Raw genomic sequence first — 21,033 nt, forward strand, 5'->3', positions numbered from 1 at the left:
ATACAGAGAGTGGGAGAGGAACTGGATCCTGTATCTATGATCAGAAACCCACACAGACAAAAAAATTACTCACAGAGGAAACAGTAGGATCCTGTGTGCCATGCGAACACAGCTCAGGTTTATCAAATATTACATTTAAGTGCCATTTGCAGCCAAGGCACATAATATATAAATGAATATTCAGGTCAAGCTTTGAAGATAAATGCTCTGAGGACTTCTCGTTTTCAATCCCCTGAGCTAATATTATTTTCTCTCAAAATGACAGGCTAGCTTTGCAGCTGACATGAATCAAGGTTGCTTCATATTTAACACTGCTGAATTCTCAGGCATACTCAGCTAGTTCAGATGAGCAAGAACCACAGATTTGGGAAGGAGAGGTTAGGTGTTAGCAGAGGTGAAGGAACAAACAGGAGAGACAATCCCTTATGGACACTCCACCAGCATCCAAAATTACAACTGCAACAGTACAACGTCACTGAGAGGAAACAAAGCTCTGACAGTTTGACTGCAGGGACTGCCCACAGTGTGACTGCTCTCTCACTTGCCCATTCATCGTCTCCTTAATAAGGGTGCTGTTTCCTTTTGCACATTTGCTATTCATTATGCATCAAGCTGCTGTGTCTATGCAGGGGCAGGGGTTCGAAGGCAACAGACCCTGCGCTTGTTTAAATTCATAAAGTTTCTTTCAAGGGACCACCCTGCCCCACAGATATGCCCTGTCAAGGGACCTCTACCTGCTCAGAACTTACCATTGCATCTTCTATCTCTGCTGTCCCGAGCCTGTGTCCGCTGATGTTAATGACATCATCCATGCGCCCTGTTATCTGGTAATAGCCTTTCTTGGTCCTGTAAGCACCATCCCCTGTGAAGTAGTAACCTACAGCAAAGACACATGCGTGGTCAGCAGCAGGAAGTGTGCCAGCCTATTACTTTGGGCTCTGATGCAGAACAGACTATGCTCTGGGATGGTGAGTAGGGTAGCGTGGATCAGGCAGCCCGCAGGGACTCCTAAGCTTACAGCTGCATCACCTGCCACACACCATTTCCCACTTCCCTCTGCCATCCCCAGCCTTCGTCTGCTCTGCCTGGGCTGTACTGGCTCCTAGTAAGGACCTGAGCAGCACCAAGACAGTGGAGGTCAGATCTCTGCCAAGATGGGCAAAATCACTGTAGGCAAGCAGCAGCAAACAGTGGCTGATGTTCCCTGTAGTAAAACCAAGTCCAGCAACACAACACAGTGATGCTTTGTTGGATTTACAAAACCAAGGGGGGCTCTCTGATCTCCCTGAGCTTTACATGCCTACAGCTGCCCAGTAACCGTGTGCTCAGGCCTGGTGCATACAGCTCTAAGATAAAACCACTTCAAATGCCATCTGTCATCATGCTGTAAGGCTATTGGTCAAACTCAGGTCTGCTGCTAGCTACAGTGCTCATGGAAAACTAAAACTGTTCAGCTGAAAGGGAGCAGTTCTCCTACATTTTGTACATGGGAACACTGCCATTTTTTTTTAATCTCTTACACTGGGACTGATGAAAAGCCATTTTCCCTCCTGGGTAACAAAGATTCAGATCCCAGATAACAGTCCCTCTCCAGCATATCAGCATGGTAGAAAACACTGCTATCAGATTAGCTGAAAAAAACCCAAAGCATGATAAGCATGGTGTTTGGAGAGTCTAAAACTTTTGATGGAAACTGAAAAAGACCCAGTGGTTCCAGGAAACTCCAGTGTCACTGAGGACGCATATGGTGACACAGATTGTGTTGGCTCTTCATCAAAGCCATGTCCGCATCTGAATTGTTCCTGTGGCACTTCTGAGCAGCAGCAGGCAGCTACTGCTGCAAAATCTGAAGGTGGTTCTTGCCAGGACCCATTATTGCCCAAATCATGGACTTTCAGTCATGCCTCCTGCCCTTCCAAACCAATTAAACAACTATCAACTAAATACCAACAAGATTTCAGGTGCGAACACGTAGTGAGTAATAAGCAACTACGAGCTCATTCAATTTCTTCTACCAGTTCCCCATTCTTATTTTCCAATCCTTTTTGTACAATTTACAGGATTGTCTCTCTAATTCTTGTCTACCTTGTAGTTTTCAAATCCCTTTCAGTTGCTCCCCTAAGTGTCCAGTCTCCTACAAAAAATGTTTCCCTGCCACTTGTAATTACTTGCCAGATACAACTTGACCATATTTTAAAAAAGGAAGGATGTAACACAGCCTGTGACAGCAGCGGTGAGATTCAGTGATGTAGGAGGTACTTTCCCATTCAATTTCCAAGTGAGACACAAATGGCCCCAAATAAAAGGTATTTGGAAAAGGTATTTTAAAGGTATTTTAAAATTTGGGCAATGTCTAAAAAATGTCTAAAAAATACATTCCCTTTTGACAGCTAGAAAGGTCAACACTATCTAAGACCATTAGTGCATGCTTGCAACACGCGACACACAACCCCAAGAAACCAAGATCTGGCTGGTACAGAAATATCACAAAGTGCTGCTGAAAATATTCAGTGCTTATACTGCAGTGCAAACTGCCTTCCCTTGGCACTTTCCTTACCTGGGTAGGCTTTGAAATAGGCATCAACAAATCGCTGGTGATCTCCATAGATTGTTCTTGCCATGCCAGGCCACGGCTGGGAAATGCAGAGCGCACCAGACACATCATTGCCCTCTATAACCCTTCCCTGCAGGTTCAAGCACAGGAAGGATGATCAGGTGAACAAAATAGGAATAGCAGGTGCTTCTGTGTCATTGATCTGGCAAGAGCAACCCTGTTGCTCACTGCAGACTGCCAGTGGAGGGCCACAGGTGGACAAAATGAATCCGTTCATAGAGCTACTACACACTGTCTGTATCATGCCTTCCTCACCCCTTGAGGCCAGCAGCACAGCAGATAAGACAGGTGTAAGACTAAAAGAAAAGTTAGTCCTGTGATTCTCTGGAGGGCAATGCCAGCAAAGATGACAGCAAAGATGTGCTGAGCAGCCAGAGGATGCCTGGGATGAGGCTAACAGGGAAATGCCTGGACCCCTGCCTTCCACTTTCACTTTTATTAACTGCCACATTCCCTTACCAAACTGTATGTGGAGGAGATTACACGCTTTACTGTTTAACAGGGCACTGGAGCGCAGATGGGGATCACTCAGCACAGCTTCACAGACCAGCACCAGTTTTCTCACAGACATGCACAGTTGCAGGGCCTCATGCCTTTCATTTTCATGCCTTGGGAAACTCCACCAGTCCCGTTGGCTGCTCCAGTCTTGCCACGTCACTGGATGTTGCATGCACTGCTCCCTGGTTAGCTCCCTGGTTCCCAGGAGCTGTGTGACTTCCGACTGCTCTTATAAATGGAGGCAGCAGCTCTTAATCAGAAGCAGTGTAAGACCATGAAAGTAGTGCTGAAAATGCAAACACTCGTCTAGAGACTTGCAGACAGTTTGCAATGCCCAGCTGGCAATCTGTATGGACATTTGAGATATGCTCAATAATAAATTGCTCATCTATTCTACCCTTTTAATGGAGGAACAAAGATTCTTCCGGATCCTGTTCCTCTGTCTTCAGAAAGGTGATTAGGGGAGAAACACACAGCAGCTTCTCTTTCGGACACCCAGCACAGCCTCAACTCACATTCTCATCCATCAGCACGGGCACGATCCCAAAGAAAGGTCTCATAGCCATAGCCGGAACGATCTCAGCTTTCTCCTCTGAAGGCCGTGGGGCAATGCAGATGCCACCAGTTTCTGGAAGAATAATGAAAAACAAAATATTTGGGGTCCATCCAATGCTGGGAAAAAGTAAATGCCAGCTCGTCTTAGTTAAAGAAGAGAATAGCAAAGCCACCTTGCAATAAAAAGCCACTGGGAAGGAACTATGCAACACCAAGTAGCACAGCTATCTGAAAGCAGCACAGACCTGATAAACCAAGAGCTCTTTGTGAATACAATAAAGGCTTAAACATTGAAAAACATCTGGCAAGCCAGGATGACACCACCAAGGCGTGTTCTATCTACAGGGGACACTGCAGCAGGTAGAGAGCAGAGAGCTGCAGGCCGGTCACCCCCTTGGTGAGCTCGGATCAAGAGCTACTCCTACTCCCTGTTTGCATGATGCATCATTCATGCTGGCTGCAAAAATTGCTGCCCCCTGTGTACATCGGTGACAAACCACGGAGTGTGGCCAAGCAGCCGCCTCGGGGAAGAGCAGCTCCCCATGCCCCAGAGCATCAGGATCACTGACACCAGGCTTAGCTCTTCAAAGACTCAGAGGAGGGCAGTACACGGGCTACAGCAGCTGGCTTTGCACCAGACAGCCTGCGGACCCTGCAGCAGTAGCCACAACATGTGCATTCAAGAGCCTTCCCACAGCCCCATCCGTGGCAAATCAGTCAGGCACAGTGAAGACCCCAATGATTCAGCCCACGTGCTCTGTTCCCTACAGCTGGCTGTAAGTCGGCTCACAGATAAACCCATTCCTCCAACTATCAACCAGCAACGAATACAGGCAGCTCTAATGCACGCTTACACCCTTGCAGGACCTTCTCACACTAACAGGGCTGCCTGGTGGCAGGGGCAGTACTCGCCACCCCCATTTCCTACCCCAGTAGTGATTTACAAGGAAAGTATAAGCACATCAGGGGGTTTATCTCCCGGTGCTGTTTTTACAGCTGTCTAAGGTTAGCATGAAAAGCACTTCAGGAGTCTGAATTACTATTATTACAGAGTATGAGATTAACCCACCCCTTACAGGCAGGTTGAGCTTATCTTCTATTCAAAATTGAACCTTTTAATCATCCTTTTTCATTCCTGCTGGCATTAACATTAAATCAGATTCCAACCTTAATCAGATCTTTTCTATTCTAAAACTAATTCAGAAACACAAGAGAGAAAAAAAAACAAAGGAGTATTAGGCTTTTAAAAATACAGCTCTATAAATAAAGGTATGTTCTGCTACTTTAAGAGTGATTCCTCTACCGGCTTTGCTGAGGTCGTGAAAACTGAAACCAGGAGTTGGAAAGGCTGAATTTTACTCTGAATTTGCATCCGGCTGCCCTGATGGAGCTATGAGGAAGGGTGTCTTTGAGGAACCCTAAGCTTCAGACCTGCAGAAAATAGTTTCACATGTGGCTTACATGTAAAATTATTTCACATTTAATTGATGGGCACGCATCCACTTCATGTGTTTCTGTTTATTTTGAAAGGGTCATCTTGGATTTTGTCAGAAAAAGAAAAAAGCACCCCAGACACATACTGTTCTCTGTTTGCACAGACAAAAATCTGCATTAGAGCAGGAAACCTGATTAAACTGATGGTTGCTTTTCCCAAGCCAGTACTCATTCTGGATACAGCACTGCAAGCTATGTTTCAACATGGGTTTTGCCACATCCTAGACATCCTGCAGTCACTGCACATAAGGCAGTAAAGTCACATTCCAGAGGGAGCTGCATGGTGGCAAGGGTGCTTTAAAAATTATTTGCATGGTAAAGACCTATTTTAAACTGGTTTAGAAGTACCAATTTTAGCCGCTGACAGATGGCAGCTAGCAAGGCTTCTAGGCTCTACCCTGCCCTTACAAAATCTGTCTCTTTAGAGGCAGAGCTGGCAGAAGAAAAGCCGTGCTTCCACATTACCTGTGCCCATGCTGTCACCATAGTGCAAATCCACCCAGACTTTAAGCAAGGACAGCAGAGCCTGACCAGGGAGGGTGATGCATCAAAACAGGCTCCCCTCTGCCGTGGGTAAATCATCTCTGGCAGCAGGTGGAGCATGTATTCTCTGCCACCATTGTCTCCACCACCACAGATTGGACTGACCAGTTCAGGGGGAAACCACTGCAGAAGCACCAGGCAAGTCTAAATCACTGTAAGATGATGCCAACAACAAAAGCTTCCAAGGCCTATTCAGAGATGTCTTTCAAAACCAGTTTTTGTTCACAGCTGCATACAACAGCTGTACTTTTTTTATAAAACCAATGACAAAAGTAAAAATACCTAGTGTCTCTTCTGCACTGTGAAGAACTACACCTGAAACTTAAACACAGCTTTGATTCTATTACTGTCAATCACAGCAGAGCAGTACCTAATATTTTAACAGTAAGAGCCATAGGATTTTTCCATCTCTCTCATCTGCACATACCACACTACCTAAATTGCTTCTCCTAATTGCTATCTCACTCATTTGCTCATCCAAAGACTTTCAGCTGGATTCTTAAATCACCATTTGCTGATCTTTACACCTACCAGGCCTTATTAGCTGGCAATATGTTGCTGCTTTGGAGAGCAACATACTGTAGAGGACATTGCATACTACAGTACAATTAACAAGCTATACTGAAATTGTCTATGAGAGGTGACACTGCAGGACCACAACCAGCATCCATCAAACTGTTTCTATGGAAAGAGATCCTTCCACTCCCTTCACACTCAAATGGTGTATATAATGTTTTCAAGATTAATTTGGCTTCCTCTTTATTGGAAGCATCAGCTGTGGAGAAAGATTGATTCTACTTTCTAACAAAATAAATTTCATTAATATTTATCATTATATTATGCTTCCAGGAGCTGATAACTGTTTACCTACAAAACTCTGCCTGGTTCAAGGTAAGATCAAGCACTCTGCACTTACAGACTGTCCAGCAAATGTTCTTTAACCTCTCACCTGACAGTTGTTGCTCCAGAACACCAGGAGAAATACAGTTTAATACAAGATCTAATCCTATACTTCGGAGGAAATAGGAGACACTGCATGCACACTGCATGCACCAGCTAACAGAAGACAAACTAAAACAAAAAAATGTTAGGGCAAAAAAAGATTATTCTCAACTCCGTCACTGTACAGTAATCAACTGCTTCTCCACGGTGTTTTATTTCAGAGCAGTGAGGAGGAAAGCATATAGCACCTAGCCAGTCAGCTTTCCTTCTGCTCAGCATGTGAGAACCCAGATGGTTTAAGAGATCAGAATTGAAGTAAATAGTAGTTAACATTGCTGCCCTGAATTCTGAAGTTGTTTTATTTCAAATCTGAAAATAAAGAAGAGTCTGCAAGTCTGGTCTGGATTAAATGGAACTTGGTTGTGTGCCAAAAGCTAACTCATCACACTGAGATGGGCCACAGGGATCCTGAAGAGAGAGCCTCCTAGCAGGAATAAGGATGAAATCAGGAGCAGCTTGACTGGAAAGGGAATGAATATTCTGCCCAATGGCAGCTAGAAATTTAAGAGTAGGGACAGGTTTTTGTCAGCAGAGGCAGAATGATGCCAGCAGCTGTGCCGTGGCCTTTAAGTCCATGGCTCCATGTCAAACTGTGCGGTTCACAACTTGAGAAGGACATATTGCAAGATGCCTTTAGCAATTCTTGAATGTTGGTGCCCAGAAGAGAGGACCAGGTGCTGAGGTAGCTGGGAAAGAGCTGCAGGATTCCTTCAAGCGCAGGGCCCCACCAGGCAGCACAGCCTCAGCTGGGGTACAGTGCTGTGGCCTCCCTCCGCTGCTGGCCAGGGCGGGAAGGAGGCAGGGACCAGCTCTGCTCCAACTGGACAGGGATCTATGAGAGCCAGTCACTCTGTCCAGCAGGTTGTAAATGGAAGACAAGCCTTAACTGATGCACACAGCTGGGCCAAGCACGTTGCCGAAACAGAAGTGCATTCCTTTTTGAGGCATCAAAGGTCCAGGGCCAAAGCAACTACAGCATACTACTTCACTCCTGGGAGAAGCTGCTCCCAGGCAGCCCTGCTGGGTGACAGCCACTGTCCCCTACCCACCTAATGCACAGCCAGCAAGCCCCCACTCACTCCTTTCCAATCTGCCAGAGCAGTTGCACTAGGTCCTTTTGACTACACAGCTTAGTTTTCCACCCTCCTCTGACCGTTCCCAGGAAGGGCAACAAAGCACACCTAAGTACAGATTGTGGCTACATGGTGCTATAAACGCCTTTTTGTGATAAGACAAGGTCAGTACAGTTGGATAAATAATTGAAAATTAGGTTTCCAATTCAAGCTGCTACTCCCAGCTTTGCCCAGAAATTCAGTCTCTGTCTCCTGTTTCTAGAACCAACTGAGATTTTCCAGCATTCAAAATATCAAAGAACATTTAGAGGGGAAAAGAAAAAAAACAACAACATTGCTATTGCTTTTGTATGCTGTTACATTCCTATTATGTGCTGAAACTCCCCAGAGACTTTCAAAAGCTGAACAAAATGCCAGGAGGTTTTTTTTTGACAGACTCGTTGGATCGAATTGAAATGTATTAATTCTTGTCTACCCACCAGCAACTTGTCAACAGTCAGGGCCCTCCGCGGTCCCCAAAAGATGCCTTTTACCTGTCTGCCACCATGTGTCCACGAGGGTGCAGCGTCCTTCTCCCACCACGTGGTAGAGCCACAGCCAAGCTTCGTGGTTGATGGGCTCTCCCACTAGACCAAAATAAGAAAGGAAGCAGCCTGAGACTCAGGGGGTTGCAGGCAGTTCATTCTCCCTTTTGGTGCACAACACGCTGAATGCACGATCTTTGAGCAGAATGCTTACAGCATTTTTGCTGGGATGTGCAAAGGACTGCAAGGTACTCATGTAACTGAGGACTGACTTCTTTCAGAAAGACCAAAAGGCGAGCAATAAGTATCAATGAAAGTAACCAATCAATGCAGGTGATGTATAAGAACCTTTAGAATCCTAAATAATGCAGGAAAATGCTGCTTGGGTCTCCTAAGCCAGTAAAATTCAAAGAACGCGATCCTGCAAAATAAGCTAGGAAACAGGCAATCACACTAAGGTTTAATGGCCCCAACTTCAGTTTGTTTCTCCTTCTGCTGAGAAAATACCTGAAAAGCCAGACAGGGAGCCTGCTTTATCATCTATTTTTAACTACATCCCATCTGGTCAGCCGAGCTCCTCTGGTACCTTCATGTCACCAGCTAGAACCGTCTTTTTCAGAAGAAGATTTCATGCCTCTTACCTGATCCCAAGGTCTTCAAGGAAGATCTGTCATATTTCTTCACCCACTCTTCTCCATAATTCAGCAGCAAGCGTATAGCTGTAGGTGCTCCATAAAACTGATTAATTTTCAACCTTTGTACCACTTCCCAGTAACGACCTGCAAGATCACAAACAGGCTTTTTATCTGTCTAGCACTGACATACCACCACAAATGCTCAGCAGGAATGTTAACAGCCAAAGCTAAAGCTGTGACTACTGTGAGTACAGAGCAAACACAATGCCAACTTTTTTTTTCACCTTGGATGCACAGATGTTCCTGAATGTTGTAGGCACATGTTCCAAAGAAATGGAGCTTACCTCCCCTGAGCAGGCAGGTCACACCAGACAGGTTTCTAAATCTCCTTTGTCACACTGCCATGTCTAGCCAAACCTTTGCCCACCACTTCCTCACCTGGGTCAGGGTACACTGGAGTGCTTTCAAACAGGACAGAGGTGGCTCCATTGCAGAGTGGTCCATACACAACATAGCTATGTCCTGTGATCCAGCCAATGTCAGCCACACAGCCAAAAACATCGCCTTGCTGGTAGTCAAATACATACTGCAAAGATAAATGTAAGGCCAGCTGACTTTCTGTTGGCAGGAGCAAAGAGCTTAAAGGTAAGGTGCTGGACTGGACATCCAAGTGGGAGCAAGAGAGTGCACAGGGCAAGCGGAGCCAGGCACGTAGGACGCAGCAACACAAAGGCCAGCCCAAGGTGAGGAAGCAAGTCAGAGGGACCAGTAACAGGGCTTCCAGGCTCCTGACTGCTTTTGCAAACATACAGGGAGCATGGCTGTACCAACAGCTGCTCAGACTGGAGCAACAAAGCTTACAATCAAAGCCCAGAGCCCTGGATACCTAAGGTTGCCTACCCTAAGCAGTTCACGTGGGAGAGCTAACCCTGAACTTCAGGGCCTCGGAGGCTCAGACCCCTCACGAATACAAACAGGTTTCTATGAGAAAGCTGGAGAAACTGATATGTACCCATGAAACATTTTCTGAGAAATGTTCTCTATCAGTGTATCACTTTCCAGATGCTCCCCTCTCCCTGTTCATCAAATTCAAGATAGAAACTTGGAGAACTCATTATCTTGTCTTGGTTATGGAAAATGCTTCCCACTGTAAATCTAACTCCTCCACCGTATGGTGAAGAGGTCCTGACTCATAACGCACAGTCAGCTTTATGTTTTAAATGAAAGAAAGTGGATCAGGACTAAAAGAAAAGCCCGTGAGTGTATGACAAGAGTGTCACACATCAATGTGCAAAGACCACAGAGGCCACACAGGTGAGCTGATCCCTCTACCTAGGAGAGCCAATTCTCACTTTACTTTTGCAAGTCCCTTTCCCTCTCAGGCTCCGAAGTACCTCTAAAGGGACCGCAGCTGCATACAGTGCCTCCCTGCATGTCTGCACCAGGGTGCAGGATCTACCTTCTGGACTAAGAAAGAAAGAGATGCCTTGGAGATTACGCTGTCACTTAGAAAAGCTGACATAACAAATACTCTTCATGTAGAGAAGTCTCACACTTGCACATTCAAATCTTCTAAAAATTCAACTGCATCAGCCTAAAGAAAGAAAGCTTCTGCCTGAATTGTGTGTGATTACAAACAGGGTGATACCACTAAAGCCAGATGGAGATCTTTCACCGCAGTCCTCTTCACATTTCACTGTTACCTTTTCATATGCAGAGCTCAGACCAGAAGCTTCAAGAAGCAGTGCCTTGACTTTTTTTTTTCATGAGAAAGGGTGTTAAAACATTTAGCCTAGATCACACAGAAAAGCAGCGCAAAGGTGCAAACACAGAGCATAAATGTTCACTTTTGATCTTCAGACAAGTGCTACGCAAAGAGGTTATTTTGAGTCCAGATCCTCTCTGAAATAAAAAAGGCCAGCATCCCATTGCAAAATACTACAGTAATATCCACATTACCAATGCCAGTAACATACTTACCAGAATCTCCTCAGCTGCATCGCTTTAATGTCTGCAAATTCTGGCCTGCAACACTAGCACACTTTAAATGCAAAAGTAGCAGCACTGCAGTTTCCTTCCTTTCATAACTGTAGGGTCTGGTTTGCATAGTATTATATTCCCCAGGAACAAATCCTGAAGATTAATTACACATTCTCAGACATTTTAGTTTGTTTACATCCAATAAGCCAATTGGGCGGCGAACACAGAATACAGCACCCCTCACCAGTCCAAGTCCCTCTTGTTAGTACTGTTGGAAGGTAAGTGAACCTTTTCCAGAGGATGCAGCCAAGTTACCTTGTGTGTGACAGCAGCGTACAGCAGGTATCCAGCCTGGGTGTGAACAATTCCTTTGGGTTTCCCAGTGCTGCCCAAGGTATACAGCATGAAAAGCATGTCTTCGCTGTCCATGCTCTCTGGAGTGCATACAGAAGCTGCCTTGGCCATCTCCTAAGGAAAAAAAGGTGGTAATGACAGAAAGACTTTGGCTATATGGAGCCAACCAATACTCCATCTGTAAGCATGTCAGCAGTGTCCAGAGACAAGAACCACCGTTGCTGTTGCCCCCTCATGAATGTCCACGGATGTATCATAGGTTATATGTGCTCACCTAGTGGAAAGGTTCCTGTGGACACATAGCACCTCACCTTTCCACCAATACCTCTGCTAGGCGCAGAAGTCAAGGGGAATTGGCCAGATAAAATAACATTTCAGGAAACAAATGGTAGGTCACAGCTTACATTTCAAGCCTTTGCATGCTGCTGGTAGAAAACCAAAGCGTAACTGCAAATATGAACCACACTTGACAGCAGCAGCAAGGCTGACCGGATACTGTTTAGGACTTACCTTTTCCTTTTAAAACTGCAGTGCTACAGTTAAACTGTGTGTTCATCTCCCTTCCCTGGCCCCAGCAGTGGATGACTGTCCTGTCCACTTGATCCTCAAATTCTAATTGCTTCTACCCATGAGAAGGAGAGTGCTTTACTCTCCTGCCTCCGTCACTCTCCTCATACTCCACTGTTTGGCCAGGTAGGTGAGATCCTCTCCTCACCCCTGTGGTCAGAACCATGGGAGGGAAGGATGCAATGTCCTACTAGGTCAGAGCAAACTTTTCATCCAGCTTGTGTGCCCAGTCCAGCAGAGGAATGGGAAATAAAGTGCTTTGAAAGAGATGCTTGCGGTCACTGAACCTTGTAGCAGCAGAGGGCTTGTCTGCCCAGACTGCAGATTTTTCAGGACGAGGTTGAACATTTTTCTTATCCATGTACAAATTTGCAATAATTACTGTGTTCCAGATGCTCAACATATGGCTGTAAAAAAAGCACAGCTGGCTTGCTTCCCTCAAGCTCTGTACTGTCCTAGATGAATAATGATTCCTGCAAGGGTTATTAGGTGGCTCTTTGAAGGAATTTCTAGGTACTGCCTTTTTACAAGTATACACTGTAAACACACTGTATTTACAAGTGAACACTACCAACAGCAGGTCCAGTTGTTTAAAAGTGTCTGACAAACAAAGCTTAATAAAACATGAAGAGTTGATAGGGTCAGATGTAATGCTTAGCCTCTGAGTTACAGCACTCCTGCTCATCGCAGGTATTTATTGTGACATTTCAGCACTGCCAATTCAGGCTGACTTGCCAGTTTTTGAAACTAAGATGGAGTTCTCATATGCTCCATTACAACATGAGCTTACATTTTTCAGTAAGCCATTGCGCAGGAGCTGGAAAGCACAACTGCTGTAATCACAGAATCATAGAATCTTTTAGGTTGGAAAAGACCTTTAAGATCAAGTCCAACAGTAAACCTAACACGACCAAGTCCACCACTACACCATGTCCCTAAGCACCTCATCCAAATGTCTTTTAAATACCTCCAGGGATGGCGACTCAACCACTTCCCTGGGCAGCCTGTTCCAATGCTTGACAACCCTTTCAGTGAAGAAATTTTTCCTAATACCCAATCTAAGTCTCCCCTGGTGCAACTTGAGGCCATTTCCTCTTGTCTTATTGCTTGTTACTTGGGAGAAGAGACCGACCCCCACCTCTCTACAACCTCCTTTCAGGTAGTTGTAGAGAGCGACAAGGTCTTCCCTCAGCCTCCTTTTCTCCAAGCTAAACAACCCCAGTTCCCTCAGCCGCTCCTCATAAGACTTGTGCTCTAGACCCTTCACCAGCTTCGTTGCCCTTCTCTGGACACGCTCCAGCACCTCAATGTCTCTCTTGTAGTGAGGGGCTCAAAACTGAACACAGTATTCGAGGTGCGGCCTCACCAGTGCTGAGTACAGGGGCATGATCACTTCCCTAGTCCTGCTGGCCATGCTGTTTTTGATACAAGCAAGGATGCCATTGGCTTTCTTGGCCACCTGGGCACACTGCTGGCTCATATTCAGGCGGCTGTCAACCAACACCCCCAGGTCTTTTTCTGCCAGGCAGCTTTCCAGCCACTCTTCCCCAAGCCTGTAGCGTTGCATGGGGTTGTTGTGGCCCAAGTGCAGGACCTTGCACTTAGCCTTGTTGAACCTCATACAGTTGGCCTCAGCCCATCGATCCAGCCTGTCCAGGTCCCTCTGCAGAGCCTTCCTACCCTCAAGCAGATCAACACTCCCGCACAACTTGGTGTCATCTGCAAACTTACTGAGGGTGCACTCGATCCCCTCGTCCAGATCATTGATAAAGATATTAAACAGAACTTGTCCCAATACTGAGCCCTGGGGAACACCACTTATGACCGGCCACCAACTGGATTTAACTCCATTCACCACAACTCTTTGGGCTCAGCCATCCAGCCAGTTTTTTTACCCAGTGAAGAGTATGCCCATCCAAGCCATGAGCAGCCAGTTTCTCCAGGAGAACGCTGTGGGAAACCGTGTCAAAGGCTTTACTGAAGTCTAGATAGACAACATCCACAGCCTTTCCATCATCCACTAAGCAGGTCACCTTGTCACAGAAGGAGATCAGGTTACTCGATGACAGAGTTAACAGCATTAATGGTTTAATTCTTGTTATGTTTCAGACCCTACAACTGACAATGGGCTGAGCTCAGCTCTTGGATCACCAAAACGCCTCAGGAAAATCATCAGAATGTGCTTTGTGGAGTAAGAAGGAGTAAGACAATTTCTGAATAAAACCTGCCTTCTCTGTTTAATTTACCCTAGTAGTTGCTCCTATCTCATGTGACCAGCACAGGGACTCCTGAGTAATTATCTTGGCTGCAGATGGGTGACTTCCAGGCATTATTATGATGAGTAGTTTCTGTTTACTGCTGCCAGCAAACTGATAAAACTACTTCTGTATTAGGCTGCAGTCCCATGTATACCAGCTAAATGCATTAAAACGACTGCTGTTTTATTCCCCAGGAAGCACAGGTTCTAAATATTCCTAAGCCATCACTGTCCTCCCATCATGGGATAACCACAACACTGTCCGTAGGCTATATTAAGCCTCTCCAGGAACTTGATTATTTCTGCACTGCCTTTCAACAAGTGTCCAGTCTGAGAGTGCATATGACAAACCAGAACAGAGTGTCTGAACACAGTATAACAACAGCAATGGTATCAGTGCACTCTGGGTCTAAGGAAACACTAATTCCTTAAATATCAGCACTGTTTGCAAGACTACTAAAATGGAGCAGCATACGCCCTGCCCATGCTGAGATGAATCAGACGTAGATTGAGCTGCTTTGACTCACAACCCTAGCAGACTGTAAATACAGGCAATCCATTTGAGGATGAAGATCCAGATGCCATAAGGGGCATCTCCTTTTCATCTGCAGAACTTGGGTCCAAAAGGCACAGATGGAGAGAAGGATGATCTAGCCAACACTCAGACCTAAAAGGAGTTATCCAGAGTGCCAGTGGACATCTGCAGAGCTAGGTGACTGCAGGGACATACAGATGCTGTCACTACAACATAGCTGTATCCATTAGCCCACCGGGGTACTGTGGCAGCACGGGAAGAGCTGAAGGCAGCACACACTGAAAACACTGAAGGCAACATAAAGGCCAGTGATCACTGGCAGGTCTGGTGCGGCTACACTAGAGTACCAAGCTGCAGTGCAGCGGCTGCTTCATAGGCTTTTAGCTCAGCACACATATGCAAGGAAAGTATGGAGACTGCCTGATCTTCCTTGGCTGCCGATTTCCAGTGTAGCCTACAGCAGATCAAATACCAAAGCCAAATACTAGAGCGCGCATGATCTACACATTCAACAAGACCCTCACGCATGTGTTCTGAACAGCCCTGCATCGGGTCTCTCAAAGATGTCTGTGTTAGCTGGTCCCTACATTTATTAGTGCACCATATTTCTCTCCCCCAGCACAGTAAACATCACATACTTCAAGAAACATCAGGGGAAACAGGCAAGGTTTACCAATGCCCACATACCTCCTCAAGGGGAATATCATGGTCACCCATCTGGACTTTGTTATCTGTCCTCTGAGCCACAAAGACGTGTTTGATGCTTGGACAGTTCTTCACAGCTTTATCCACAGTCGTCTTCAGCTCTATGATTCGGCCTCCCCTGACTCCCTGGTTGTAGGTGATAACTGCTTTGCATCCAGCTAAAAAGAGAAAGAATTAGCAGACATACCAGCTTATCTTCCAGGCTAGTATGTGCACCCTGCTTTCATTACTTTTGGGGATGATGCATAGTACAACATATGTGACAAATACTCGGAAATTCTATCAATCAAAACCAGTCAGTATCACTGACAAAAACACTTTAAAACCTGAGACCCACAGAGATTAGGGGTAGCTGGAGCTTCCATAGGTTATCTCGTCCATCTCCCCCACCCCAAGGCAGGGTCCACTCCAGCTAAACCACTTCTGACAGCTGTCAGTCCAATCTTCCTAAAACACTCCAATGGTAGCTATTCTACCCTCTCCCCACCAGTCCACTCCAATGCCTATCATGAACATGAGAAAGTCTTTCCCAATGCCTAGCCTAAGTATCACTCACTGCAATTTAAATGCCTCCACTCCTGCCTAGCCAGGCCAACATGCAGAACAGTTTCTTCTCAGTTACCTGTGTTACAGCGAATACAGCTGCTTTAGCCTAACAGCTCACGCACTGAAACCAGCGCAAGACTTCCTATGACCTTAATGAACAAGCACCTTTGCCCCTCTCTCATCCTCTCTCTGAGGCTGCATATGTGTCCATTGCAAGCTGAAGTGAACAGCACCAAACTCAGCAGCCTCTTGGAGGAGTTACCCTGCTCTGAGATACCTGCAGCCTTCTGAAACTCACCCGTACCTTGAGGGGAAACCTCCTGGAAGCCACAGCACACAGCAGCACTCTGGCAGAGCACTTCAAATTGTACCACACTACATTATTACAGAGCTGTGGCTGCAGAGAAATGGCTCTTCAGCCCATCACCTCCACACAAGTGGCCAAAAGTGAGGGATAACTAAAACATGTACTTGCTCTCTATAGATGAACTCTACTAAAACAGAAAAAAAAGCATGAAAATTGCTGTAAGACTTATTCCCTCACACTAGCCATAAAGAAACTGATGTGACTGCTAGGACATTATCCACTTGCTATTTTGTTCTTCTGCTGGTATTTTTAGCATTACTTTTTACCTAATCACACTACAAGTACTTTGGGCTAAGAACAGCTCTGTCTGCTGGTACAACGGCTAACAGAGTGGGGGCAGGCTGCCAGCACTTCCAGTGCTATACATAAATCACAGTATCACAATCGAAACTGCAGAATTAGCACTGTGCAGGACTATCAAAGAAACACTGCGATTATACTGCGAAAGAACAAATCAGGCCCCATTCCTAAGATCCGGTTTTCCCTCCAGCTTCACTGCTGTCTGGCAGTAACCCAGCACAGACTGAATGTTAAGCAATTTATAAAGTATTTTAGGGCCAGAGGATACTGCATCTGCCACTAAGGAAAAGGCTCTTCACAGTACTTTGCAAAGGAGAGTGAACTGTCCCACCAACTGAGAACGAACCTTTTCTCTTTTTGCCAAGAAAACACAGAATTGGGATATGTCTTGGAGCGCTGTCCAGAGGGGTTTGTTCCCCAGTCTGCATCTACTTACAGTCCATGATCCTCCCAGCTAAGGACTCCGCGCTGAATCCAGCGAAGACCACAGTGTGAACAGCACCAATCCTGGCACAAGCCAGCATGGCTGCCACAGACAAGGGAGACACGGACATATAGATGGCCACCTTGTCCCCTTTCCGTATCCCATATTTCTTCAGGGTGTTGGCAAGACGGCAAGTCAGATCCAGAAGTTCCCTGCGGCACAGAAGCAACGTTGTCATGTGACCACACAACCTGTTTTACGCGGGGGAGCAAAAAAAGGATGAACCTGAACCGAGCAAGGCATCACGATCGCCTCTGGACCTTGTCATCTCAGCAGTATACGTCACACCAGCTTGTGCATCTTAAAGAAGGGTGGCCTGGGGTGTGGTGAGAGCCAGACTGCTCTTGCCATTGGGGAGAGAAGAAAAGGGGCGCAGAGAGCCAGGCTTGCTGCAGAAGGTCGAGCGAGAGCCGCAGGCACTGCCCAGAGCTGCCGGGCTCTGGCATGGGTAGAGCAGCCAGCAAGCCAGTGGTTGTCCTGCTGCCTCCAGAAGTCAGTGTCCATTTTAGCCATCCTTGATGCCTTTTTTACCGATGAGGCTCAGTCAGAAGCTACTGGAACACGTGTGGGATAAACACAAGATGAAATCGAAGCACTGTCCAAAGACTCCCAGCACTGTTTATGTTGGGGAACAGCACTGTTTATGTTGGGGAAGTGCTTCAAAACTAGTAGCTTCTCTTTAAATTGCAAGGGTAAACAATGCATTTGCATGCATAAGGAAGAAAAGGAGAAGTCCCAAGACACTTATATGACTGGCAGATTTACAAGACTCTTATCAAAGCCAGGTCACCCACAGCCCTAATTCCTCTGCTGTCACTTCACCCTACCATGTCACAGAGCACAATGGCCTCGCAGAACAGAGATACTGCTCCGAGTAAAACTGCAGCCACTCTTGCATAGAGAAACTCGGGAACACGGAGAACAGGAACAAAGGCTCTTTTCACAGGGCCTGCCACTACGACGTGCTGACTTAATAGCAGAAACGTTCCTCTAAGGAACGAAAAAGCAGTTCATGGGCAAGAACTTGCACATACACTTATTCTGATGCCTGCATGGGGGATAACATGATTGCAGGCATGCCTGGGACCAAGATGCTGTCATGAACTGAACAGCTCTGTATGCCTGCAGTGGAAGGGCTTTGAGAAGACAACAGATAACTGTGCCAGGTGAGGAGTGGTCTCACACCAAGGAAGGGGGTGACCCTCACGAGGGGCAGCAGAGCACCCCTTACTGGTGCCAATCATCAGCTCAGAGGAGAAGACTCGCAGAGTCCGTCAGGAATGAAAATTGTCCTCTGGGTTCAGGAACTCACTGAGTACTGAGGCCCAGAGGAGACAGATATCTTCTCCCTAGCACACTCATCTTCAACCTGTCACCTGTGAACCCTTAGGGGTCTGTAAGCTACGCCATCAGGGACACCAAAAACTGATAACAAACAAATGAATTTTGGGGGTCTGCATTCCACAATAAGCTGTAAAGCATGAATCTACCGATGTAACCTTATGTCCCAGAACTAGCCATAGGTGTGAAAAAACAAATGAACAAAACCAGCTTTCAGCTGGTGGCTAAGCTGCCAATAAAATGTTGTTTCTGGTCCATCAAAAATTGTTTTGTTTCTTTTTTTAAACCAATGCAAGTTGGAAATAGGCAAATCCCAAGTGCTTCACTTTGGAAATGTCATAACAAAACTATGGGCTGAGAATAACTTGGCATCTTACTTCTTTGGGATAAAACTCCATCTGCACTGTGAGGGCAGTGAAGCGACACAGCCATAGAGAAAGTATGAAGACAGATACAGTGGTGGCTGGAGGGATACCATTTCCCTGCCATCTTTCAGAAGATAAGGAAAGCGAGCCTCGAATCCCAGCCACAGCACTTTGTGTTATTTATTTTAAGACTACTCCTGTAGCATCAAGTAAATAGACCGCTCCTGAAGCACAGGAACTCAGAGAGGTGGCCAGACATGCTCAGTGCCTGCTCTCTGCAGTAGCTGGTAACAGCTGCCACCGCAGAGAGACCGCAACCCTGCAGAAAGCAGATATAGAGTGGCTTTACCCCAGACTGAATTTCCTCCTAATCCCTTACAGCTAGAGATCAGCCTAAACTCTAAAGCACAACATTCAATACCTCTTCCCAAGCACTTCATGACCATGCACGTTCCTGCTACCTACATAAGTGCACAGCCTGTTAGATGTATTATTTTGCTTACTTTTACTAAGTTCATGAACTGAGTGACTCCGTGCAATAATGAATTCCCACCCAATGTTTGTTTTTGTGCCTTGTCCTAAAAGGTCACATTCTCTGGTCCAGAATTCATCCGATGCTACATTAGAGAAAAATCTCAATGCGGATAAATATTAGAGAGCCAAAACAAAACTAAGCTGCTCAACTGCAGAGCACAGGAAGTGAAACAAGCCCCACACAGGCAGTTGTGAGAAAGCAAAGTAAAAACCACTTATCTGCGATGGAAAATACCGAAGTGCTTTCAGAGCTGCAGCCTCCTTCTCTTGAACAGAAATGCCAGAAGAGCTCTGGCTAGGGCATCCTTTCCGAGCAACTCCATGGTTAGTTTGCTTATTCAGGACTCAGTGACCATAATGGCAGAAGCTCTCATTGTTTTTTTATGATTAACCCCAGTTAAACGTTTCCTTAATGAGAGTGTGTGAGCAAGCTGATAGACAATAAGGACCAAGTCTTTACCCCCGGATCTGTTTGCTTTGCCTTCTCTGTTGTGCTCTGAAAGGCCGAGATAGGAAGGCCTTGGAGGTCCCTTGGCAGTGCAGCACATGGGGGAACGGACACAAAGGCAAAGAGAAGGTGAATCCAAGAACTCCAACAAAGAAATCCACAAGTCCCTGAGCATCAGGTGTGTCTTCTGGCTCCTGTAGCAACAACTCAGGCTTCCCTCCAGTTCAAGAAAGGGAGTTAGCAGAAATGCTGTGTTGGGAATCCTCCCCTTGACTCCTTCACTCCTTCTCACACGTTTTGCTATCTAACAGGCAGGCAATTAGTACATGGCAGCAGGTTATGCATTCCCAGTATTTAACCTAGACACATCTCAGGGTGGAACGAGCATCCTGCAGGGTCACTGCCCCACAGAACTGGGTGGGACAGACCTAACTGAACTGAGCAGGAGGAAACCATGGCCGTTACCCTCCCCACCTGCTACTGCTGCCAAGCTCGGCGTGGCAGTCCCTCCGTTGCACAAGGTTAGAAGAGCCAAGAGCAATACTGGCCTCAAGCCCAGCACTGCCCCACCCTTGGCACAGAGGCAATGCCATTGAACACCAGTGGGCTGTGCACAGGGATCTGCCGCCCATCTACACCCAGGAGGTGCATTGGTAGCAAGGCACATCTACTGAAAACGTACATCAGACGCTGAACAGAGCTAGATGCTGTCACCTGGAGCTGGTGAGACAGTGCAAAAGAAGGTATCTTCACTTAGCTTCTGCCTGCACTGAAACATGGAGTACAGAGGAAGGGTAGAGGAAGCAGAGGCTTAGAGTGAAAACATCTACCCTGAAAGGGCTCAGCTGTTGCCAGTGAAGGGCAGAGGGTGGCCAGAGGCTCGGAGCAGATGTGCACTGCTTCTGCAAACCACAAGAAGAAGGAGAAAGGCAAAATCCCGAGCAATGCTCACAGCATTGCCGCCTGCCTGCACTCCAAAGGATTTCAGTGCAGTCACCCAAGCAGACGGTGCGGAGCAGGGCACTATGCCTGGCAGAGGCAGGCAGGACAACCACCAGAGATGGACAAAGCCACGGGGCACACAGAGGGTCCCAGGGCACCTGGCTCCCTGTGCGCAAGCGACGCAGACAACCACAGGATATCAGCAGAGCCGCTGCAGGAGAAGGAAATGTGCTGCAATGAAAGGAAGCACCCAGCCCCTCTGGACAGAGACAGCCAAGAAACTGCAAAGTCAGTTCATGGTCTGCAGATCCTCTGCAAAAGCAGACTGTAAGAGCTGAGAGCAAATAAGAGAGCAAACCGGGCAGCAGAA

General features: G+C 46.5%; 1 protein-coding gene across 1 annotated transcript in view; it reads right to left on the minus strand.

Moving 5' to 3' along the window:
* ACSS1 (acyl-CoA synthetase short chain family member 1) overlaps positions 1 to 21,033 on the minus strand; it is a 39,758-nt gene that overhangs the window by 7,884 nt on the left and 10,841 nt on the right. The window contains exons 3-11 of the mRNA XM_072857150.1: positions 16,986 to 17,185; positions 15,319 to 15,494; positions 11,234 to 11,386; positions 9,377 to 9,524; positions 8,945 to 9,082; positions 8,313 to 8,405; positions 3,628 to 3,740; positions 2,558 to 2,684; positions 750 to 877 (exon numbers count right to left, since the gene is read on the minus strand). Coding sequence (XP_072713251.1) covers positions 750 to 877; positions 2,558 to 2,684; positions 3,628 to 3,740; positions 8,313 to 8,405; positions 8,945 to 9,082; positions 9,377 to 9,524; positions 11,234 to 11,386; positions 15,319 to 15,494; positions 16,986 to 17,185 — 1,276 coding nt within the window. The remainder of the gene's footprint in view (positions 1 to 749; positions 878 to 2,557; positions 2,685 to 3,627; positions 3,741 to 8,312; positions 8,406 to 8,944; positions 9,083 to 9,376; positions 9,525 to 11,233; positions 11,387 to 15,318; positions 15,495 to 16,985; positions 17,186 to 21,033) is intronic.

The sequence above is a fragment of the Ciconia boyciana genome, chromosome 3 (assembly GCF_034638445.1).
Source record: "Ciconia boyciana chromosome 3, ASM3463844v1, whole genome shotgun sequence".
In the NCBI taxonomy this organism is placed as follows: domain Eukaryota; kingdom Metazoa; phylum Chordata; class Aves; order Ciconiiformes; family Ciconiidae; genus Ciconia; species Ciconia boyciana.